This window comes from Benincasa hispida, chromosome 10 (genome assembly GCF_009727055.1).
Source record: "Benincasa hispida cultivar B227 chromosome 10, ASM972705v1, whole genome shotgun sequence".
Lineage (NCBI taxonomy): Eukaryota > Viridiplantae > Streptophyta > Magnoliopsida > Cucurbitales > Cucurbitaceae > Benincasa > Benincasa hispida.
Window position 1 is genome coordinate 40741098 of NC_052358.1, and position 20976 is coordinate 40762073.

Below are 20976 nucleotides of genomic sequence, written 5' to 3' on the forward strand. Positions count from 1 at the left end.
AGGTGTCATTCGATTAGTTTGAATTTGATGACCTAATTTAAGTTTTTGTGTTAGTTTTCAAAATGTGTTCAAATTTTTATATGATTTTGATGGTCTATTTTAATTGCATTAAGTGTGTCAGTTAATATATTAAACAGAAAGTATATTAGTTAATTTGTTCTATTTTAATTTTTTTTTATATGATTTTGATGCCATGTTACTTATGTTTAGTCCAATATATCGATTTATAGTGTATATATTTTGTAATTCATATATCAGTTGATTGATATACTAGATTTAAAGTTGAATAAAAGCATATATCAACTATATTTTTTATATACCAAATATGAAGCACATATCATTCTAAATAATTTGTTCAGTATACCAATAGTTGATAACCACTCGGTCAAAATTCAATTTTCAAGTATAACATTATTGTGTCAATAGCTTATTAACACACATTAAAAATGGTTACAACAAAATGAATTGAACCATTATAAGTTGATGATAATGTAATAAAAAAATAATACTTTAAAACAAATGAGTAAGGTTTAAAAAATTAGGTCCATGAATAATTGAAAAGTGAATGATAAATTTGGTATATCAATTGTATAATTGACCAATTTACTAAATATAAGGTATATTGATCGACTGATATATCATATATAAAGAATGTCACCAAATAGGGTAAAATTGGAATAATAAAAAATAAAAAATATATCTGATATTTTATTGCTATATTTGCAAATTTCAAAAAACTATTGCTAAATTTACAACTTTTAGTTTTTTTTTTAATCTTTTTTCCTATTCATACAATGGCCCCCAAAAAACGTAATTTTATTATAAAAAAAAGGTAATTTGCCCAAAAATAATACGCTAAACTATAAAAAATAGTCTTGAATTTTATCATTCGTTTAAAAGATACTCAAATTATTTCAAAAGATGTAATATTAACCACAATCCTTAATAAGTATTTCAAAATTATCTTGAAGTATAAAATTTCAAAATTATGTAGTCTCAATTTTCGTACTTTCTAGAGATTCACACTCTTATGTTTTCAAACAAATATACTTTTGAAATAAATGATAAATCCAAGGATATTTTTGGTAATTTACTTCAAAATAATATTTGAGAAATGACTTTTCTAATCACGCCAAAAAAACCATCCTCAAAAATATCTCCGACTATTGTAGCGTTAGTATAATATAAAAACAGACTTTTGTGTTGTGATATATAACAGTGTTCCGTTTCTGTTTGGATTCAACAAAAATAACCACACAAAAAATGGAGACCTGGTTCATCTTCCTTATCTCCCTCTGCATTTGCTCTCTTTGCACCTCCATTTTTACCCATTTCCGAAGCTCCACTAAGCTTCCACCAGGCCCTCCTTCAATCCCCATCCTCACCAATTTGCTATGGCTTCGTAGATCCTCCCTCCAAATCGAGTCTCTACTCCGGAGTTTCGTCTCTAAATATGGTCCCGTCGTCACCCTCCGCATCGGCTCCAGATCCACTGTCTTCATCGCCGACCGCTCAATTGCCCACAAGATCCTCGTCCAAAACGGTGCTCTATTTGCTGATCGTCCACCGGCGTTAACTGTTGGCAAGGTCATGACCTCCAACCAACACAATATTAGCTCTGCCTCTTACGGCCCACTCTGGCGCCTCCTACGTCGCAATCTCACTTCCCAAATCCTCCATCCTTCCCGTGTCAGGTCCTACAGCCAAGCTCGCAAGTGGGTTTTGGATATTCTTCTTAATCGCCTTCAATCTCAGTCTGAATCGGGGAACCCTGTTTCAGTCATAGACAATTTTCAGTACGCAATGTTTTGTTTGTTGGTGTTGATGTGTTTTGGGGATAAGCTTGAGGAATCCCAGATCCACGAAGTCGAGAACGTGGAGCGAGAGCTTATATTGAGTTTTCCGCGTTTCAACATTCTCAATTTCTGGCCTAAATTCACAAAGATTTTGCTTCGGAAACGCTGGGAGGCGCTTCTCCAACTAAAAAGGAACAAAGAGAAGGTTCTAATTCCTTTGATTGAAGCTCGAAGGAAGGCTAATCAAAACAGAGCAAACCGAGCTCAAACTGATGAAAGAGAAGAAGAGTTCGTGCTGTCATATGTTGATACGCTGCTCGAATTGGAGCTGCCCGACGAGAAGAGAAAGCTTACCGATGACGAAATGGTCACTTTATGCTCTGAATTCCTCAACGCCGGCACCGACACAACATCCACGGCCTTGCAATGGATAATGGCGAATTTAGTGAAATGCCCAGAAATCCAAAACAAGCTTTTTGCAGAGATGAAAAGAGTACTGGGAGATGAATCAAGAGAGGAGGTGAAAGAAGAGGATTTGGGGAAGCTTCCATATTTGAAAGCTGTGATTTTAGAAGGATTAAGAAGACACCCACCAGCGCATTTCGTGCTGCCACATGCAGTGAAAGAAGATACAGAGTTGGGAAATTATGTGATACCAAAGAATGGGACTGTAAATTTCATGGTGGCCGAAATGGGATGGGATCCGGAAATGTGGGAAGATCCGACGGCGTTTAAGCCCGAGAGGTTCATGAAAGGTGGGAAAGAAGAAGAAGTAGCAGAGTTTGATATAACAGGGAGCAAGGAGATAAAGATGATGCCGTTTGGCGTAGGGAGGAGGATATGTCCAGGATGGGGCGTGGCGATTCTCCATTTAGAGTATTTCATAGCTAATTTGGTCTGGCGGTTCGAATGGAAGGCCGTGGACGGAGACGAAGTTGATATGTCGGAGAAGGAAGAGCTCACCGTCGTCATGAAAAAGCCTCTTGAAGCCAACATACATCCAAGGATTCATATTGAGAACTGATTCTGCGGTATTATAAGTTTTTTTAGGGCTAGATTATAGAAATTACCCTTTCAACTTGAAAGGAATGTTGGATAGGTTACTCTGTTATATTTGAAGTCCTGTTATAATAGTTGGTATTTCAAACCATCAATAACTTATGATCAATAACAATATTACTATACTAAATTTCAAATTCCTTTTTATTATAGCGTTTGTTATTTTCTATACTCATCATCGGTTCACCTCTTTGTTATAAAATGTGTATTATTTTCAACTCAGATTAATAGTCTGCACCTCAATCAACAGATTATTATTAATCTACATATTATAATAACTATAGACTATAATAACAAACTTGGAAAAGCTATAAGATGTTTTGTCACTCAGAACATGAATGTTTAACAGAAAGCATAGACAAACACGGCAACAACAGAATACGAACAATAAGAAATCAAGTAAAGACATTTAGAAATTGGTAACTTAGTTCGGTGAAAATTCACCTACGTTTAGGGGGCAGTATGCTCAGAAAAGATAATCCACTAATAATGAAGAGGCAAACAATTACAACGTAGTACTTATTACTCATGTAGAGCCCTACTCATAGATCACTTAGGCTCCCCTTAAATGTGAGACTCTCTCTCAAAAGAACTTAGGCTCCCCCTAAGTATGTTAATATTAGTGTTGAACACTTCGGCTTTCAATAGTGTGTGGCACTTCTCTCAACAATATTAACTCCCTTCACTGATGAATCTTAGATCCTCTCTAAGATTAAGAATTCCTTCCAAGAATGAAGTCTTAGGCTCCCCCTAAAACCGAGAATCACTTCTCGATGACAATGCCTTAGACTCCCTATAAGACAGAGATTATCTTCTAGGTCTTACACATTTCAATCAACAAGATTGCACAGCGGTATATAATGAGTAAAGAAAAAAATACGATGTTGCACAATTCGGCCACCAAGAATAGAAATACTCTCCGATAATAGTCAAATGCGGCAGTCTAAATGAACGTCATTTTTTTCCTTTTAAGAACTGAAGCCAAGAAAGGAAACACAATCATTTTCCGAAAAAAAATAAGCTGAGCCATGAACAAAGAAAATATCAGGCAAAAAATAAATCTGCAGAATATTTCCAATTAAGGAAAGTAAATATACAGGAGGAAAAAACATCTTTGGTGACCGTTGTTAAGACAACATTTGTGACAACGACACAACGGAAAAATTAGCACATGCAGCCTTAAAAAAATATGGAGCCAATCAACCAAGTTCTAATAAAACATAATGTTCCAAATATCTTCTAAAAGTTTCTATAATATTCTCAAACGTTTTTTAAAAAGTTAAAAAATATTCAAAAGATTTAGTTTTTGGATGGAACCGTAGTACTTTGTTTAAAAAACTTGAACTTTAAAAAATTTCAATAATATGTCACAACGTCAAAATGATAAAAAATACTATGAACGAAAACTGTTAATACCTCATTTAAAAAATACCTTAGTTAAGAGTTGCTTTAATATTCTTCCTTTTAAAAAAAATTAAAATGTTTATAATCTTTGTATAGTGATCAATTATTTTAAGTTATCCTTGCATTGGAAAATAACCAATTATAAATCAACTATATAAGTACCTTCTTTCTTTTCATATATATATTCTCATTTTTCTCTGGGTCATCAAATCCTTACACCAATTTCCTTATGAGCTAAATATAAACCAAAACCTCCTGTTAAAACACAAAATCTTACAAAATTCAAAGGAAAATTACAATGGATGACAATTTAAGTATGTTATTTTGTAGGTGTATTACTCATATTTGATGTTTTGCAAATATGTCGAAACATCAAATCTGAATTTCTAATTATTTTTTATTAAATAAATACCTAAACAATTAATTGATAGAGAAAGAAAGAAAGATATAGAAAGAGAAGTGGTGACCGGACGTGTGGTGGTCGAAGGAGGTAAGTGACAAAGAGATGGAGTAGTAGTCAATGACAAATTGTATGCAATTGGTGAAAGAAAGATGTTGAGGGAAAGAAAGATTGAGAGCGAGAAAAATGGCGATTGACAACTAACGATCACCTGACCGGATGTGTGGCGGTTGACAGAGGTAAATGTATCATTTTAATTCAAGTGTATCAAAGGGTATCAAGTATATTAAGTGTATCAAATGTATTAGATATATCAAGTGTGTATCAAATACGTGTCAAGTGTATCAGGTATATAAAGTGTGTCAGGTACATTAAACGTATAAGTGTATATCAAGTGTATCAGGTATATTAATACATTTTTTACATTTCCTATTTTAAATCATGGGTTGTGCTTGTTGTTTCTTTTTTCTTTTTTTTCTTTTTTTGTTTTATTTTTTTTAAAAAAAACTAAAAGGTTTAGACTACAGGCCTAATATTAATAATTTAGTTTTCCCATTTTTCAACTAGCCCAATTTCAAAATCAAAATCTTCCCTTGAAACTCAGGAAAATGATCAATAGCTAGATATATTAAAGACCGACAAAAGGAATATCATCTTCGACCATGGTGAATCTTTTGAACTAATCACAATAAATAGAGTAATTTGAATTGCAAAAAGGATCAACAAAGTCTTCGTCACTATAATGGCAATGCATATATTTTCTACTTTTCTCTTCTACTAGTTGTCCTCAAAATTGAGATCTAAATCTCGACGTGTCTCTCTTTTTTTGTGTTCAACTCAAATAATGTATTAACACACTCAACTACAAAAGTACAACAAGGGGTAAAAATCAGTCTGATTTTTTCGATTTTAGGGCCAAAACAAAGAATCAACTCAAACGGTTGTTTGGCTTTATAAATAATGGATCCCAGCTTATGTCCGGTAAAGAACAAAACCAATAAATTAGTTTTTATTCAGTTTGGTTTATTAGGGTCGGATTCTTGGTTTTTAACATTTGTTTTCTTCTTCCAATTTTTATATTTATTTATGATTTTGCTTCAAATGGGTTCTTTTAGCTATTTTCATATTAAATTTGGGTTTTTTTTTTTTTTTTCTAATAGATTGAAATCAGTCATTTTTGTTTTTTTTTTCTTGACATTCAAACACACAAGCATTATGATAATTGTTTTTTTTTTTTAAAACAACAAATATACATGCACCATAATAATTTTAAAAAAAAAATGTTAGGTCATTAGATTAAAGTAGGGAAAAGAGAAGAAATGGAAGGGGTAAGTGATGGGGTATAGATAAACACTTAGGAGGTATTTGATAAATGGGTACGAGTTATTGGGTTGGATGTGTATTTATTACCCATGTTTGTTAAACCCATAAAGAAAACCTATGTGTTATTAAAACCTCTCTTTTACCCACTCAAAACTCCTTTTTTTATCCTCTCAAAACTAACTCTAAAAATCAATGTATTTTTATTTCTTTCTCTCTTCCCTCATCTTTGCCATTTGGATCCATATCTGATTTTTTTTTATCGTCAAACCTTTGGATTCTATGTATCGAAAAAAAATTTGTCGTAAAAAATTTTTGTGTTTGTATTATGACACAAATATTATAAGTATTGAAAAGAACATATATTTTGTGAATTTTTTTTTTGAAACGGCCACATGTTCGATCGGTTCATATTATTTTTGTGATCTTATGAAAAATATTACTGTACTACATCACATTCTCACCATCATAATCAAATGAAAAGTAATTATCCTATGTACAATTTCAATTCCAAATATACTATCCATATTATATAAAAATAAACTGTATGATATGTGAAATAATAAAGTTAAGTTAGCATGATTCAATATATATACATATAATATACCAATTAGTAATTGAGATAATTACCTTCAATATATATACATATAATATACAATATACCAATTAATTTAGCAGCAATATGAAATATATTTTGTTGGTATGTTTTACCGATTGAAGAGAATTATAATTATTACAGTTTTTGAAAAGAATATATGAAAAATAATCTATTATGTTCTACAAATTGAGAAAAAAAATTGAGATTGTCCAGTTTATGTCATAAATGATTTGAGAAAATACGTGTATATTTGAAAATTAATTAATAATAGCAAAACATGAAACTAAAAAAATAAAAGAATGAAATAAAAAACAAACAGAAAAAAATAGAACTAATCTCATTCACAAAAAACTGTATCAGATCCCCAACTCTCAACTCAACTCTGCACAACAAAGACAATAATTATCAACTCAACTCTCTACTTTTATCACGCACCAAATACAAGGGAGTGTTTGATAAATGGGTATAAGTTGCTGGGTTGGATGGGTATTTCTTACTCATGTTTGTTAAGCTCATAAACAAAAACGGTGGGTTATTAAAACCACATATTTTACCCACTCAAAACTAACCCTAAAAACCAGTGATATTTTCATTTTCTTCTCTCTTCCCTCATCTTTGCCATTTGGATTCTCCCTTAGATTTTTTTTTTTTTTTTTTTTTTTTTTTTATCGTCAAACACATTTGGAACGTCACTTTACAAAAATTTGATATGATGATTTGATTCATTGTTTTTGTTGGATTTCTTTCAATGACCGATCTTATCTTATATTATGTTCTATTTGAGGCCTTCACTAATATTATAAGTATAAAAAAGAACATATATTTTGTGAATTTTTTTTGGAAACGGCCACATGTTCGGTCATTTCATATTATTTTTGTGATCTTATGAAAAAGGTTATTGTACTACATCACATTCTCACCATCATAATCAAATGAAAGTTAATTATCCTATTTACCATTTCAATTCCAAATATACTATCCATATTATATAAAAATAAACTGTATGGTATGTGAAATAATGATAAGGGTTTATCTATACCCCTTTGAAAGCTTTGTAAGGTGGCAATAGCGATTTCTTTTCATATACTAGTAAGGATTTTTTTTTTTTGAAGTTTAGATATATTTCCTAGAAAAGTTCATGGGTATTTTTGTAACAAATTACTAATAGTTTCCATCCAAAATAACATTAAAGATTTTTTGAACTTTTTGAAAGTTTAAGAGTATTTTTAAAATATTTGAAACTTCAGAAATATTTTCAAACACAAAGTACAAAATTTAAAAGCATTTTTTATAATTTAGATTTTTTTAATGTTGACATATTATATGTTAAGATGTTGAATCCATATAACAAATTTAAAATGGTTAGTTAGAAACACCGACGGATTTAGTATACGTAAACTCCCCCTCAACTTCCCTCAACTTCCCTCAACTTATGCTTTATATATATATATAATCTAATATAATATTAATGCCATTAGCTAGATTAGTGGTAGTTCTATCTTTTAGCCTCCTCTAGATCCAAATTTAAATCTCACTAGAAGTCATTTACATAATATTCAACTTCATTTATTTATTATTATTATTATTTTTGTTTATTTTTATGAAACTAGCCTTTTAGTTTCTTCTTATTGGCTTCTTCTTCAACTTCTTCTCCTAATTTATGAGGTAAGTTATTTATTTATTTTTCTTCTTCTTTTTAGTTTGTTATTTTATTTATATGCATTTGGTTTTAATATTTCAAAACATTATTATTTTTTGTTTGGAGATTTTCAAATATAGAAAAATAAGGGAAACTATTTATACAAAATACCAAATTTTAATCTTCTTTGATAGATGCTGATAGAAGTTTATCACTGATAGATGCTAATAGAAGTTTATCACTAATAAATGCTGATAGAAGTCTATTAGTGTCTATCGGTGTTTTTCTTTTTTTTTTTTTTACTATTTTTGTAAATAGTTTAATATTTTTCTACCTGTAAAAATTTCCTTTTTGTTTTTGTTTTTTTTAAATTTCTTCAACTTCCTCTCCTAGTTTTTTAGGTAAGTTTTAAATTTATTTTTCTTCTCTTTTTAAGGTTGTTATTTTATTTATATGCATTTGGTTTTCATATTTCAAATTATTCTTATTTTTTTGTTTTAGATTCTATATTTTACATTTATTTTATTAATTTTTGAAATAATTTATGGATCTTAAGTAAAGATCTAAACTTTGCTTGTTGGGTCTTTTAAATTAATATATTGTAGTTATGTTATTAATTTCTTCTTGATTTATTGTTGTTACATGTTATTATAGATTTAAAGATCTAAATGGAGAAATATTTTAAAAGAAAATCAAAGGGACCATCATCTCCATTGAACAAAAGTAATAATAGTTACAAGAGATATATCATAAAAGTAAATTTAGAAGATTTACTGAATTATAAAGCCTCTATCAACCAAATTTGTGGATCCACAGTTGATTAGAAACATATTGTAATGTAACTCGAGTAAATTTATCAGCATTGGCTCAATAAATTATGGGGTCTCTTCAAACAAAACAATTGTGATTTTATCAGCATTTGCTTCACTAACGGTATCTTCCAGCTCAAATATGGGGTCTCTTCAGGAGTGGTGGAATTCACTTTAGAAAATAACAATTCCAAACAAATTAAGTTCGTTCTTGATTTTGATTCCTTCTTAGTGCGCATCACCTTGACTAACACACGAATTTCGTTTAAAATTTTGATTAATTGACACAATTTATGCCGATTAATTGAAGTCACGAAGCGTGGAAAGCACATAAAGCGTAAATATCATCTCATCCAGGAGATTGTGCATCGAGGGGACATGATCGTCAAGAAGATCGCTTCTGAGCATAATGTTGTTTATCCATTTACAAAAGTTCTCACGGCTAAAATAAGGGTTACCAGGAGAATCCGGATCCATGAGACATGTCACATCTAGTCTAGGGCAAGTGAGAGATTTTACTAGGCATGTAGTGTATGCCCTAAATTATTGCTTTGGCTCTCTCTTTAGCCCTATGTCTCTTATCCTTAGGAGGTCTTCCTCCGCTAGTAGGTTTTTTTTGGAAAACTTCATTTATTCTGGTGTGGATGGCAGGCACGCCTATATTTCTTGGTTTCAATAGGACTTCTTACGAGCGTTGTTTCTATCTACTATTATCTAAAAATAACCAAGTTATTAATGACTGGACGAAACCAATAAATAACCCCTCACGTGCGAAATTATAGAAGATCTCCTTTAAGATCAAACAATTCCATCGAATTGAGTATGATTGTATGTGTGGTAGCATCTACTATACCAGGAATATCAATGAACCCGATTATTGAAATTGCTCAGGATACCCTTTTTTAGTTTAGCTTTTAGAATCTATTTCTTAGTTCAAGATCTTTCTTACTAACTGGAATCAAAGAATTAGTAGATCTGTTCCACTCAAAATGGGAATGGGCTAGGGTTATGAACTTATAATCTATAATTTGATGATCGAGTTAATTCCAGCTACCCAATATTTGGGGGATCATTTCCCTGAACCCATATGTGTTTCTGTAGGTCTTAGTGTAACGGGTTTGTCTGGAAATATACGTACCCATATTTTTCCGCCGCGTCGTGCATTTCGTGTCATTGCCCTTCGTCCCGCTTCGATTTGTCTAGATGTGATCCAAGCGGGTTCAAGTGCCTGAATAACGTATCTACCGAAGCAAATACGATTGCCTCGATAAGATATTCCTTTCATTCTTCCTCTATGGTGTTTACAAAATCTGGTTCTTTTGGGGTTGTAGTTGATGGTTATAGGTGGAATCAAATTGATTTTGACTTCAAACATTAGATCGTCTGTCTCAGTTAAGAGGAGTCATGAACAGAACATGTTCAAAATCACAATCAATTCCTTTTTCAAATCCTACGGCAGCTGCACGAATAGGATGAATCCTAGAACAAAATGAGAGGTAGCTAACCAACTTCTAGGAGAGACATAATTGACTACATTAATTTCGGTCGCTATGCCCCCTACGGAATTAAAAGAACCTAAAGAAGCATAGGTCATATCACTCCATTTAAAGTAAAGGGATTCAATCCCCAAACCCCATTTGAGGCGGACGACAAGAAGGATGTTGGAATCTGAAGGAAATCAGTTCTTCCCGAAGCAAGTCAAACGTCGTTCTTTCCACTGCCGCCTTAGTTTCATGTTTGATTCCAGCGACAATGAGCTCTGGTAAAGTGTGATCTGACTTCTGAAAGAAGAACCTCCACTTGAAGGCGACAACAAGGTTTCATCTGTCGCCCGATCTAATTGAGGAGTAACTATTTTTTCCTGAGAGTTCCTCTCCCTTCGATCGAGTTGGAGTTCGGAGCCAAACCCCCTTATATTTATTAAACTTAGGCTGGGTTTGGAACAAGTAGAAGATTGTCGGGGTTGATGCCCTAAATCTCGTGATCTTGTAGTTCGTAAAATTGTATTTGTACAAACATATTATTTATTTAATAAAAAAGTATTATTTTATTTGACATTTAATTGCATTAACCCAAAACCAATAAACTAAGATCCAAGGTTATTGGATGTTACTTAAACATGTATATGGATACATGCATGTGGTTCATATTTAAATATTAACCTGAATGGTCTGTAGTAAATGAAAAAGGCTAAATACTTTATCCTGGTGACACTACGGATACAGTCCGCTTTTTGGTTATTACAATTGTTGTAAAGTGTTACAAATGATTTGATCATGATCATTCATGTGAAGATATGTGAGTGGGGGTATCTTATACAAAGAGTTTGTATAAAACTGAATCACGAAATGAATAGACTCACTTTATAACATCGTTGCTAGAGGAGACTTACATTTCACCAGGATGACCAAAAGTGACTTGACTTTAGTCTAGTGTGAGTTGTGAACTCTTACCTATAAGGGTGATCCTTTGATCTGCATGAGTGAGAGTGATTAGATTCGCCGACTCAATATGCCTACCATTTTAGGATTCGTCTGATTGGAGAGTTGAGAACACAACTATACAAGAAGGAATTCACTCCTTCCCGTTGTTAGGGTAAGTAGATAAATTTCCACTACTACAAAAATTGTATTACTAGACTTTTTTTGCAGTTAAGTATTAGTGTTATTTGACATTTTTAATAATGTCAAGTAATTCCCATGTCAAGAATAAGAGAAATTTTTTTTACTGGCTAAAAATGTCAAGCTGTAATTTACTTGATATGTTATTACTGTCAAGTATATGAAATATTTTGACTTATTTTAAGTGTCAAGTATCTATGTTCTTGACATTTATTATGAATCAAATTTTCATAACTTGACAGTTTTTAGTTGTCAAATGTAATTTCTTCTTGACACCTAAAAACTGACAAGTTAATTAATGCTTGATATGTTTTGCTTGTCAAGTTTGTATGTATTTATTTTTTCTAAAAAAAAATTACACTCTTAGAAATTACCTATATAATTACTCCTATTTGGAGATCCAACAATCACATTGAGATATATATAACAAACAATATTTATCAACTAAATAAACAACACACATATTTCCAATCTTGTCAATTATATAAACAAATAATATATATATTCACAATTTTATATCTAGTGTTACTAAACTAACACTTATACCCAAAATGACAATTCTATATTAATATTTTCAATGTTACAACACTAACAACCTCATGAATAATACAAAAGTTACAAATTATCTCACCCAACAAGTGAATAAAACTCATTTGAACACAATATACTTAATAACAAAAAAACGAGTTATGATCCTTAATCATAAAACATAGAGCATATAGAATAACAAGAAAGAGAGACTGCACCCTCTTCCAAGCACTACAACACTCTTAGATAACTTTAAAGTCAAAATTTCATCGGATATTATTCTCAACTCCTTGAAATCTACAAACAAAAGAGAAGAGTATTAGAACCAATAACTTTAAGTCTAAATAGTACCTCCAAGAAACTCTCCTACCAATTAGAAAATTACTTATAATGGCTCGTGTTTTAAGGTCCAACAATGATATAATTTAATTGAAGAAGATAATCATTTATCAACCCAAATGAACAATTAAAAAAAGAATGAATTTCAACATTATTGTCAAACCCCATATGAACACATTTCCAAAAACTACAATCAACCCCCTCCCCTTGCGTATGAATAATTCCAAAAGTTACATATACCCATCTCATATGAATGTCATAGTTATGCCATATCTCCAAGATGACTGAAATAATACCTATGTCCAACCCATATGTGCAAATATCAACACTGATACCACACATATCAAATTAACAACTATATAAAAAACACTTTAATAAAAGTATTTGCATCCCATACAATACTTTAATATCAAAGGCACATAAAGTTGATGTTTTCTTATTTGATTAACAACTATTACCAACTATTACAGAAAGTAAACATAAAAATTTCCTATTTGATTACCGTACACAATACATTTGATGTTTTCTTATATCTTTCAGATTAAGTGTAATCAGTCAAGACATCCTTTAAATTTTGGATCAAGTACTTTCATATTTTTTTGTATGAAATTGTCACTAAGTTAATCAATTCGGAGATTATCAATTAATTACCCACTCCAAACTACAATTAGTTTCCTTAATAACTCAAATCAATATTGAAATAATAAAAATCAAAATTTAGAGGCCACAAGAAATTGAACTTAATACCTGTTGAAATGCCTTGAATTTGTTTGTTGGCGCTTCGAATAACCAAGTACGGGGGTCTCGTTGACCCCGAAACCTATTCAAATTTTGTATTCAACATATTTATTTATTTACAGTTATTTACGATTATGACCCTAGGGTTTAGAGTAGTGCACTATATAAACTCTCTAACCCTAGAGGCGCCATTTTGATGTAATTTCTGAAAAACATTCTCTCAAATAATATTGTTCTCTCTCTGCCCGTGGACGTAGCTAACACACTGTTAGTGGACGTAGCTAACACACTGTTAGTGAACCACGTATATCTGTGTGTCAATCTTCTCTATCTCTATGTTTTTTTGTGTTCTTTAATTGTCGATTTCGCAACAATAATTCTAGAATTCCATCATCAAATGACAATAATCCACATCATAAAAATTAACAGAAATTCATCATCAACTACAAATTCTCACACATCTAACACCATGAATGATTTCAATAGCTAAATGCAACCATGCTTTTATAGAGAATATTTTTATTGATTGAACTCAAAAGTAAAGCTACAAACTCTCAAATAGAAATTTTTCACTCTTGTAAGTTTCCTCTCTTCTATTTATACATGTTTACAAGAAAAGTTTAACATCTCTAGAGACATTTAATAAAGCTCTTCCTTGTGTTTATATGAAACTTTAATAAAGCTCAAAAAGGCCACATAGTAATATTAAAATTTTGTTAGATACAAATAACTTTCACTGGTATATCAAAAAAGAGTAAGAACTTACTTTTAAGAAGCTTTGGTGTGATAGGGATTGTTTTCACTAGCTGAATAAGATAGAGTTAAACGTTAATATAGAGACATTTTACTTAAAACTATATGTAAGCAAAGTACATGATAATAATGTAACAAAACTCATGGACATAAACTCATCAGAAAATAAACTTATCCTAATGACTGAAAAATGAAGAGAAAATTAGTAACTATAACCAAATAGAAAAGACAATAGTAACCAAATTACTAAGAGAGAAGAATATAGTAACTGAATTCATTTGGCAAGGTACATGAAAATAAACAACTCACATAGCAACTTAACCTCAAATACCTCAATTTATGGAACATGAAAGCTTTGTGGTCATAACAAGGAAGATTCCTTGAAAAAACCTAAAACCTAAAAGAGAAAAAACAATGAAAACACACACATTATATAAATATTAAAGTTAGAAAAGAGAGAGCCAACCCAATATATTGAACCATTTCCATGTCTTAAATACAAAATTCTAAGTACAAAATCATATTCAATTAGGGTTCATATAACTTAGGTTGGATATGCCTCCGAAGCTTGCCCACAAGGTCAACCTCAAGTGAATGCAATAGAAGGTTTCCAAAGGAAGTACAACCCCCATGGGAAAACTTATAACCAAGGGTGGTGAGATCATCCAAATTTCAAATAGGGATCTTAAGGGAAATTTGAGAACTAGAATCAATCATCTTCAAGCTCCTTAGGTATATCTCTCGAGGATGTAGTGAAATCCCTTGCTGACCATTCATTAAAATTTCAACAGGAACACCACAATTTGCAAAAGGACAACATACAACTTCAACAAGAAACCAAACAACTTCAACAAGAGACAAAATCTTTTCAACAAGAGACTAGACAATGCTTCTCAAACTTGGGCACACAAATCACGCAACTTGCAACTGTAGTAAGCAAGCTTGAGAGTAAATCATTAGGAAAGCTCCCCGCTCAACCAAAGCATGCAAATGTAAGTGCAATCTCTCTAAGAAGCGGAAAGGTAATTCCTTTTTCCTTTCAAGTAGCTAGTCTAGTTCAACTAACTCCCAAGAAGCCTGAAAAGGCAATTGATCATGATAACAAGGTAAATGAGTTTGAGGAATCTTCCATCTTCCTAGAGGTACGTAACTACTCTCCCCCTAATGTAGAACTGTATGTACCTAAGACCCCTTTCCCCAGTGGACTAGCTAAGCCTAAAGGAGAAGAAGCTGATTTAGAACTAATTGAAATGGTTGAAAAGGTACAAATTAAAATCCCTTTACTTAATGATATTTAACAAATACCTTGGTATACTAAATTCTTAAAATACTTGTGTACTAAGAAAAGAAAAGGGAAGGAGGATGAGAGAGTAACTATTAGCAAGTATGTGTCTACTTTGTTAAAAAAAAGGACATGCCTCAGAAATGTTGGTACCCGGGAATGTTTACCTTGCCATGCAAAATAGGAGATAGAATATCACTCATGCTATGCTAGACCTAGGCGCATCAATAAATGTCATGCCTTTTCATGTCTATGAGATCTTAAATTGAATAGCCTATAAAAAATGAATGTTTGCATACAACTAGCCGATAGGTCATATATACAACCTCTAGGCATAGTAGAAGATGTTTTTGTTAAGAGTTGGAAAATTAATATTTTCTGTTGATTTTTACATTTTAAAAATAGATCAACCATACTCTACTTCTTCCTCTAATATTTTACTTGGTAGACCCTTCATAAAAATTGCAAAAACTAGAATTGATGTAGATAAAAGGTCTTTATCAGTAGAATTTGACGAAGAGGTAAAATCCTTCAACATTTATGACGCCATGAAATTCCCTAAGGAATATTTGTCTCTTTGTTCCATAGATATATGCGACATGTTTGATGAATTGTTGTTTTCTACGATGAAAATTTGGATTGTTTTGTTGTCCCCTCCATTGTTCTTGATGATGATGACTATTCGATTGACTCTTTCTTTACCTCGAATGATTTTGATTTGAATGATAATTCTTCTAATGATGATATTGTGGAATCTCAAGTACAAGGGATCGAGCTTAAGGCTCTTTCTTTTCACCTCAAGTATGTTTTCTTAGAAGAAGAAAAAGCCTTTCCTGTGATCATATCTAGAGAACTCACATATTCTCAAGAATGTTCACTAGTAGAAACATTGAAGGATCACAAAAAAGTAATTCATTGGACTTTAGATGATATCAAAGGGATAAGCCCTTCCCTTTGCATGCATAAATCGTTCTAGAGGATGGAGCTAAGGAAACTCTTCAACCTCAAAGAAGACTAAATCCAACCATGAAAGAAATTGTTCATAAAGAAATCCTTAAGCTACTTGAAGTCAGAATAATATACCTAGTCCTGGATAGCCAATGGGCAAGTCTAATACATTTGGTATCGAAGAAAACCGGGATAACCATTGCGAAAGAAGAAAAAGGTGAGATGATCTAAATGAGAGTGAAAAACGGTTGGAGAATGTGTATAGACTTCAGAAAATTCAACGAGGTAACAAAAAATGATCATTTTTCTATACCTTTTATTGAGCAAATGGTTGAATGGTTAGCCGGAAAACCATATTTTCGTTTTCTTGACAGATTTTCTGGATTTTATTAAATACCAATAGCACAGGAAGACCAAGAAAATACTACTTTCACTTGAACTTATGATAGATATGCATTTAGAAGAATGTCATTTGGGCTATGTAATGCCTCAAGTACATTTCAATGATGCATGATGAACATTTTCTCTGACTATGTAGAAAAGTGCATAAAGATTTTCATGGATGACTTCATTGTGTATGGAAATTCTTTCGAAGATTGTTTGCACAATTTGAGTTTGATTTTTAAAAGATGTATAAAAACAAATTTGGTTTTAAATTATTAAAAATGTCACTTCATGGCTTCTCATGGAATGTTTTAGGACACCTTGTATCTTCTAAGGGCATAGAAGTTGATAAAGCAAAAATAAATGTCATAGCTAACCTTCCCTATCCTAAAAACATTAGGGGAAGTGCACTCTTTTCTTGGTAGTGCAAGGTTCTACAAGAGGTTCATTAAGAACTTTTCAAAAATTGTACTCCCTTTGTCAAGTTTACTTCAAAAAGATGTCGTATTTGATTTCAATAAAGAATGCAAAGAAGCCTTCGACACACCCAAGGAGATGTTGACATCAACTCCAATCCTTCAACAACCCCAATGGGACTTGCCATTTAAGATCACGTGTGATGCTGGTAACCTAGCAGTAGGGCGGCATTAGGACAAAGAGTTGACAAGAAGTGCCATGTCATCTATTTCGCATCTAGAACGCTCAATTCATCTCAAGTCAATTATTCAACAAAAAAAAAAAAATAATAATTTCTTTCTATAATGTTTGCTTTGGATAAATTTAGATCTTATATTCTTAGTTTTCCAATAATTGTTTACATTGACCACGTTGCTCTTAGGTACCTCATGATAAAAGAAAGAATCGAAGCTTATACTTGTCAGATAGATCCTTCTTTTGCAAGAGTTCAACTTAACTATGAAAGACAGAAAAGGATCCGATAATTCAATGGCTGACCATCTAAGTCAAATCAAGCAAGAAGAAGAGTTAATTCTAATTAGAGAACACTTTCCTAATGAACACCTTTTCAAGGTGACTGCTTTCTTACCGTGGTATGTTGACATGGTAAATTACCTTGTTACAAGTAAGTTTCCCTTTAGCATGTCTTCATCTAGAAGGTCCAAATTAAAAAGTGACTCTAAATACTTTGTATGGGATCCTCCTTATCTATGGAAATTTTTTTTCTGATCAAATCATTAGGAGACGTGTCCCTAACGAAGATTTTGAGTTTGTTTTGTCATTTTGTCATGAACATGCATCTAAAGGTCATTTTAGTCCAAAACGAACGACTAGAAAATTTTAGATTCAGGACTATTATGGAATTCTCTTTTTGCCGATTCATATGCATATTGTAAGTCTTGTGAAAAATGTCAAAAATCCGGATCTTTGTCTAAAAGAAATGAAATGCCTCTAAATTCTTTTCTTGTTTGTGAAATATTTGACGTGTGGGGCTTAGATTTCATGGGCCCATTTCCTTCTTCGTTTGGTTATCTGTACATTTTGCTTGGAGTGGATTATGTTTCCATGTGAATTGAGGCAATCCCCACTAGAGCAAATGATTCTTTTATTGTTACGAACTTCCTTAAAAATAACATCTTTTCAAGATTTGGGATCGCTAGAGCCATTATAAGTGATCAAGAAACACATTTTTACAATAGGACCGTAGAGACATTATTGAGGAAATATGGAGTTCACCACCGTGTTGCAACCCCATATCATCCTCAAACAAATGGCCAAGTGGAAATTCCAAATAGAGAAGTGAAAAATATTTTAGAAAAATCGGTAAACCTAAAAAGAAAAGATTGGAGTTTCAAACTTAATGATGCGCTTTGGGCTTACAGAATTACTTTTAAGACGCCCATAGGAACAACCTTGTACAAAATTCTATATGGCAAGGCATGCCATATTCCAATAGAGGTTGAACACAAAGCGTATTGGGTGGTAAAATGATGTAATTTTAATCTAGCTCAAGCCGGAAAAGAAAGACTCCTAGAGTTACAACAATTGGAAGAATTAAGACAAGATGCTTATGAAAATTTAAAAATTTATAAAGAGAAAACCAAAAGTTTTCATGACAAAGGCTTAATAGGAAAGGACTTCAAAATTTGACAAAAAGTTTTGCTTTACAATTCTAGATTATAATTGATGCCTAGAAAACTCAAGTCCAAATGGCTAGGATCTTTTGAAATTACTAAAGTTTTCTCTTATGGTGCAGTCGAAATAAAAGGTCTTGAAACAGAAAAAATCTTCAAGGTGAACGGGCATAGACTCAAAATTTACAATGATGAGCATGTAAACCAAGTCCAATTGGACTTGTATTTAACTAATCCCTCATATACTTGACGCCCTTCTTCACTAACATCGAGCAAACGACACTAAAATTTTGCAACAGGACAAATTTTTTTCTTTCTTTCTTTTTATTTTCATTTTTCATTTTTCTTCTTTCTTTCTTATTTTAGCATTTCAAATAAAAAGAATAATTGATTCTTCTTTTTTTCTTTTTAGGTGATTATCACAATAAAAAAAAATAAAGCAAGGAAATTCCCTCTCAAGCAAATAAATTATCAACAACAAAACCAGGGAAGTTTCTCTCTACATCCCTTCTTTTTTGTTTCTTGAATTCATTTGCTTATTCTAAACATTAAGGACAATGTTCCATCTCTAAGTTGGAGGTGGGTAAACATTGCATGTTTTTTGTATTCTTTTTGGTAATCTTTGATTAGCTTTAAAAATGAGCCTCTTTGAAAATTTTTACTTTATAATGATCTATATAGAATCATATATGCATGTCTGGAACCCTTGAGCGTCTGAGCTCGAGTTAATAGATTATTGATTACTTAGACTGATTACATAGATTTTGCAATTCTATTCTAACATATCTGAATAAATTTGAGGCTCTGATTCATCTTTATAGCGTAATTTTGATTATCTGAAAAACATGTCTATGGAATTCTTTATGCTTCAAAAGACTATTTTGCCTTGAATGCAATAAATTCGTGATTGAGTAAATGCATGTTTACACATTCAATAGTCCCATTCACTTTGTTCTATACATCATTTGTTTTACACAATCTCTTGATTCTTATCGATGAAATTTCAATGACACATTCTTTCAAGTAAGGATACAAACAAAATTTTAGACCTTTTAAAATTTTCAAACAAAATTTTGAAACTCGTTTTTCAAAAGAAACTTTCTTTCCTTTTATTTTCATAAAAAATAATCAAATACTTAGTCTTTTAGATTTTTTTTATAATCTTAAAACTCTTAGAAATGTCATATCTACTTAATTTTCTTTGTCACCGTGATAGGACAAATTTTGGTCTAAGAATAACCATCTTATTTTAGAGGCAAGTCTAGGCAAAGAGGAATGAAAAAAAAAACCTAGTGAATAACAAAAAAATTGCTAGCATTAAAAAAAAAAAAAGCAATCTTGCCAAATTAACATAACCTTCACTAATGTGTGTGTGCGCGCATGGGTAGAGGTGAAAAGAGATACCTCCATCGTATTTAGTTAGGGCCCGTGAGAAAAGAGTGATAGGTTCTCGGCGGTGTGAGTGTGAGAGCTATCCATCTAAGTAAAAGAAATGTCAGTTCTATTTTGTGTGCGAGTTTAAAAAGGCACCCTTGTATTAGAATTGCCTCTCTCCAATGCAAGTTAGTATATCTTAAATTGATAATCGGGCCAGTGTAGGGCAAACAGGAATTGAGAGTTGGATGTCTCCTTTCTATTAGTTTTGGCCTTTAAGTAAACTAAAACTAGGTAGTCTTTTCTTTTATGATTTTGCAAGAAAAAGACTTTTTCTTTTCAAAGTAAGCTTCAACATTTTGTTAGTAAAACTTTAAATTTCTAAATGCTTGCTTAAATCCTTACTTAATTGATTTTTGAGAAAAGTGACGAGAATCAATTCATTGTGTAAGACAACTTAATGTATAGATCACTTGAATGTGAGGATGAAAATGTGCCAACATGAATAAGTCAATCTTGATAAATGAATGAAACTTTGAATAAACAATAAACAATCCATTTTTGCTTGAATTTTTGCATACTTCTATTTTTTACTTGGTTGGGACGACCAAGATCTAAGTTAGGGGTATTTTGATAGGTCTTGTAAAGAGGTATCTATTATTACTAATTCCCTCAATTATTCTTCAATTATTTGCTTAAAATTTCTATTTTGGTAGGTAAATTCTAATCTCGACCCAAATGAAGTTATTTCGAAAGATTTGGAGCTAATTCAAGCTAAACGACACCAAAAAATCACTAACAAGAAGATCCAGGACAAATTACTACTTTGTCTCTCAAGAGGAACAATTCAACACACTTTAACAATGCTTGGAGCGTCACAATGCTCCTCATAAC

The 20976-nt window shown here is 31.8% G+C and overlaps 1 protein-coding gene across 1 annotated transcript; it reads left to right on the plus strand.

Moving 5' to 3' along the window:
* Positions 1-1205: 1205 nt before the first annotated feature.
* On the plus strand, positions 1206-3005 carry LOC120089226 (cytochrome P450 89A2-like). The gene has a single exon (XM_039046645.1). It carries the CDS (start codon positions 1264-1266, stop codon positions 2818-2820), a length of 1557 nt encoding a protein of 518 aa, XP_038902573.1. The 5' UTR covers positions 1206-1263; the 3' UTR covers positions 2821-3005.
* Positions 3006-20976: the final 17971 nt, after the last annotated feature.

What these genes read in the sequence shown, in the direction of transcription:
- LOC120089226 (XM_039046645.1), top strand. Translation starts at nt 1,264, where the DNA reads ATGGAGACCTGGTTCATCTTCCTTATCTCCCTCTGCATTTGCTCTCTT.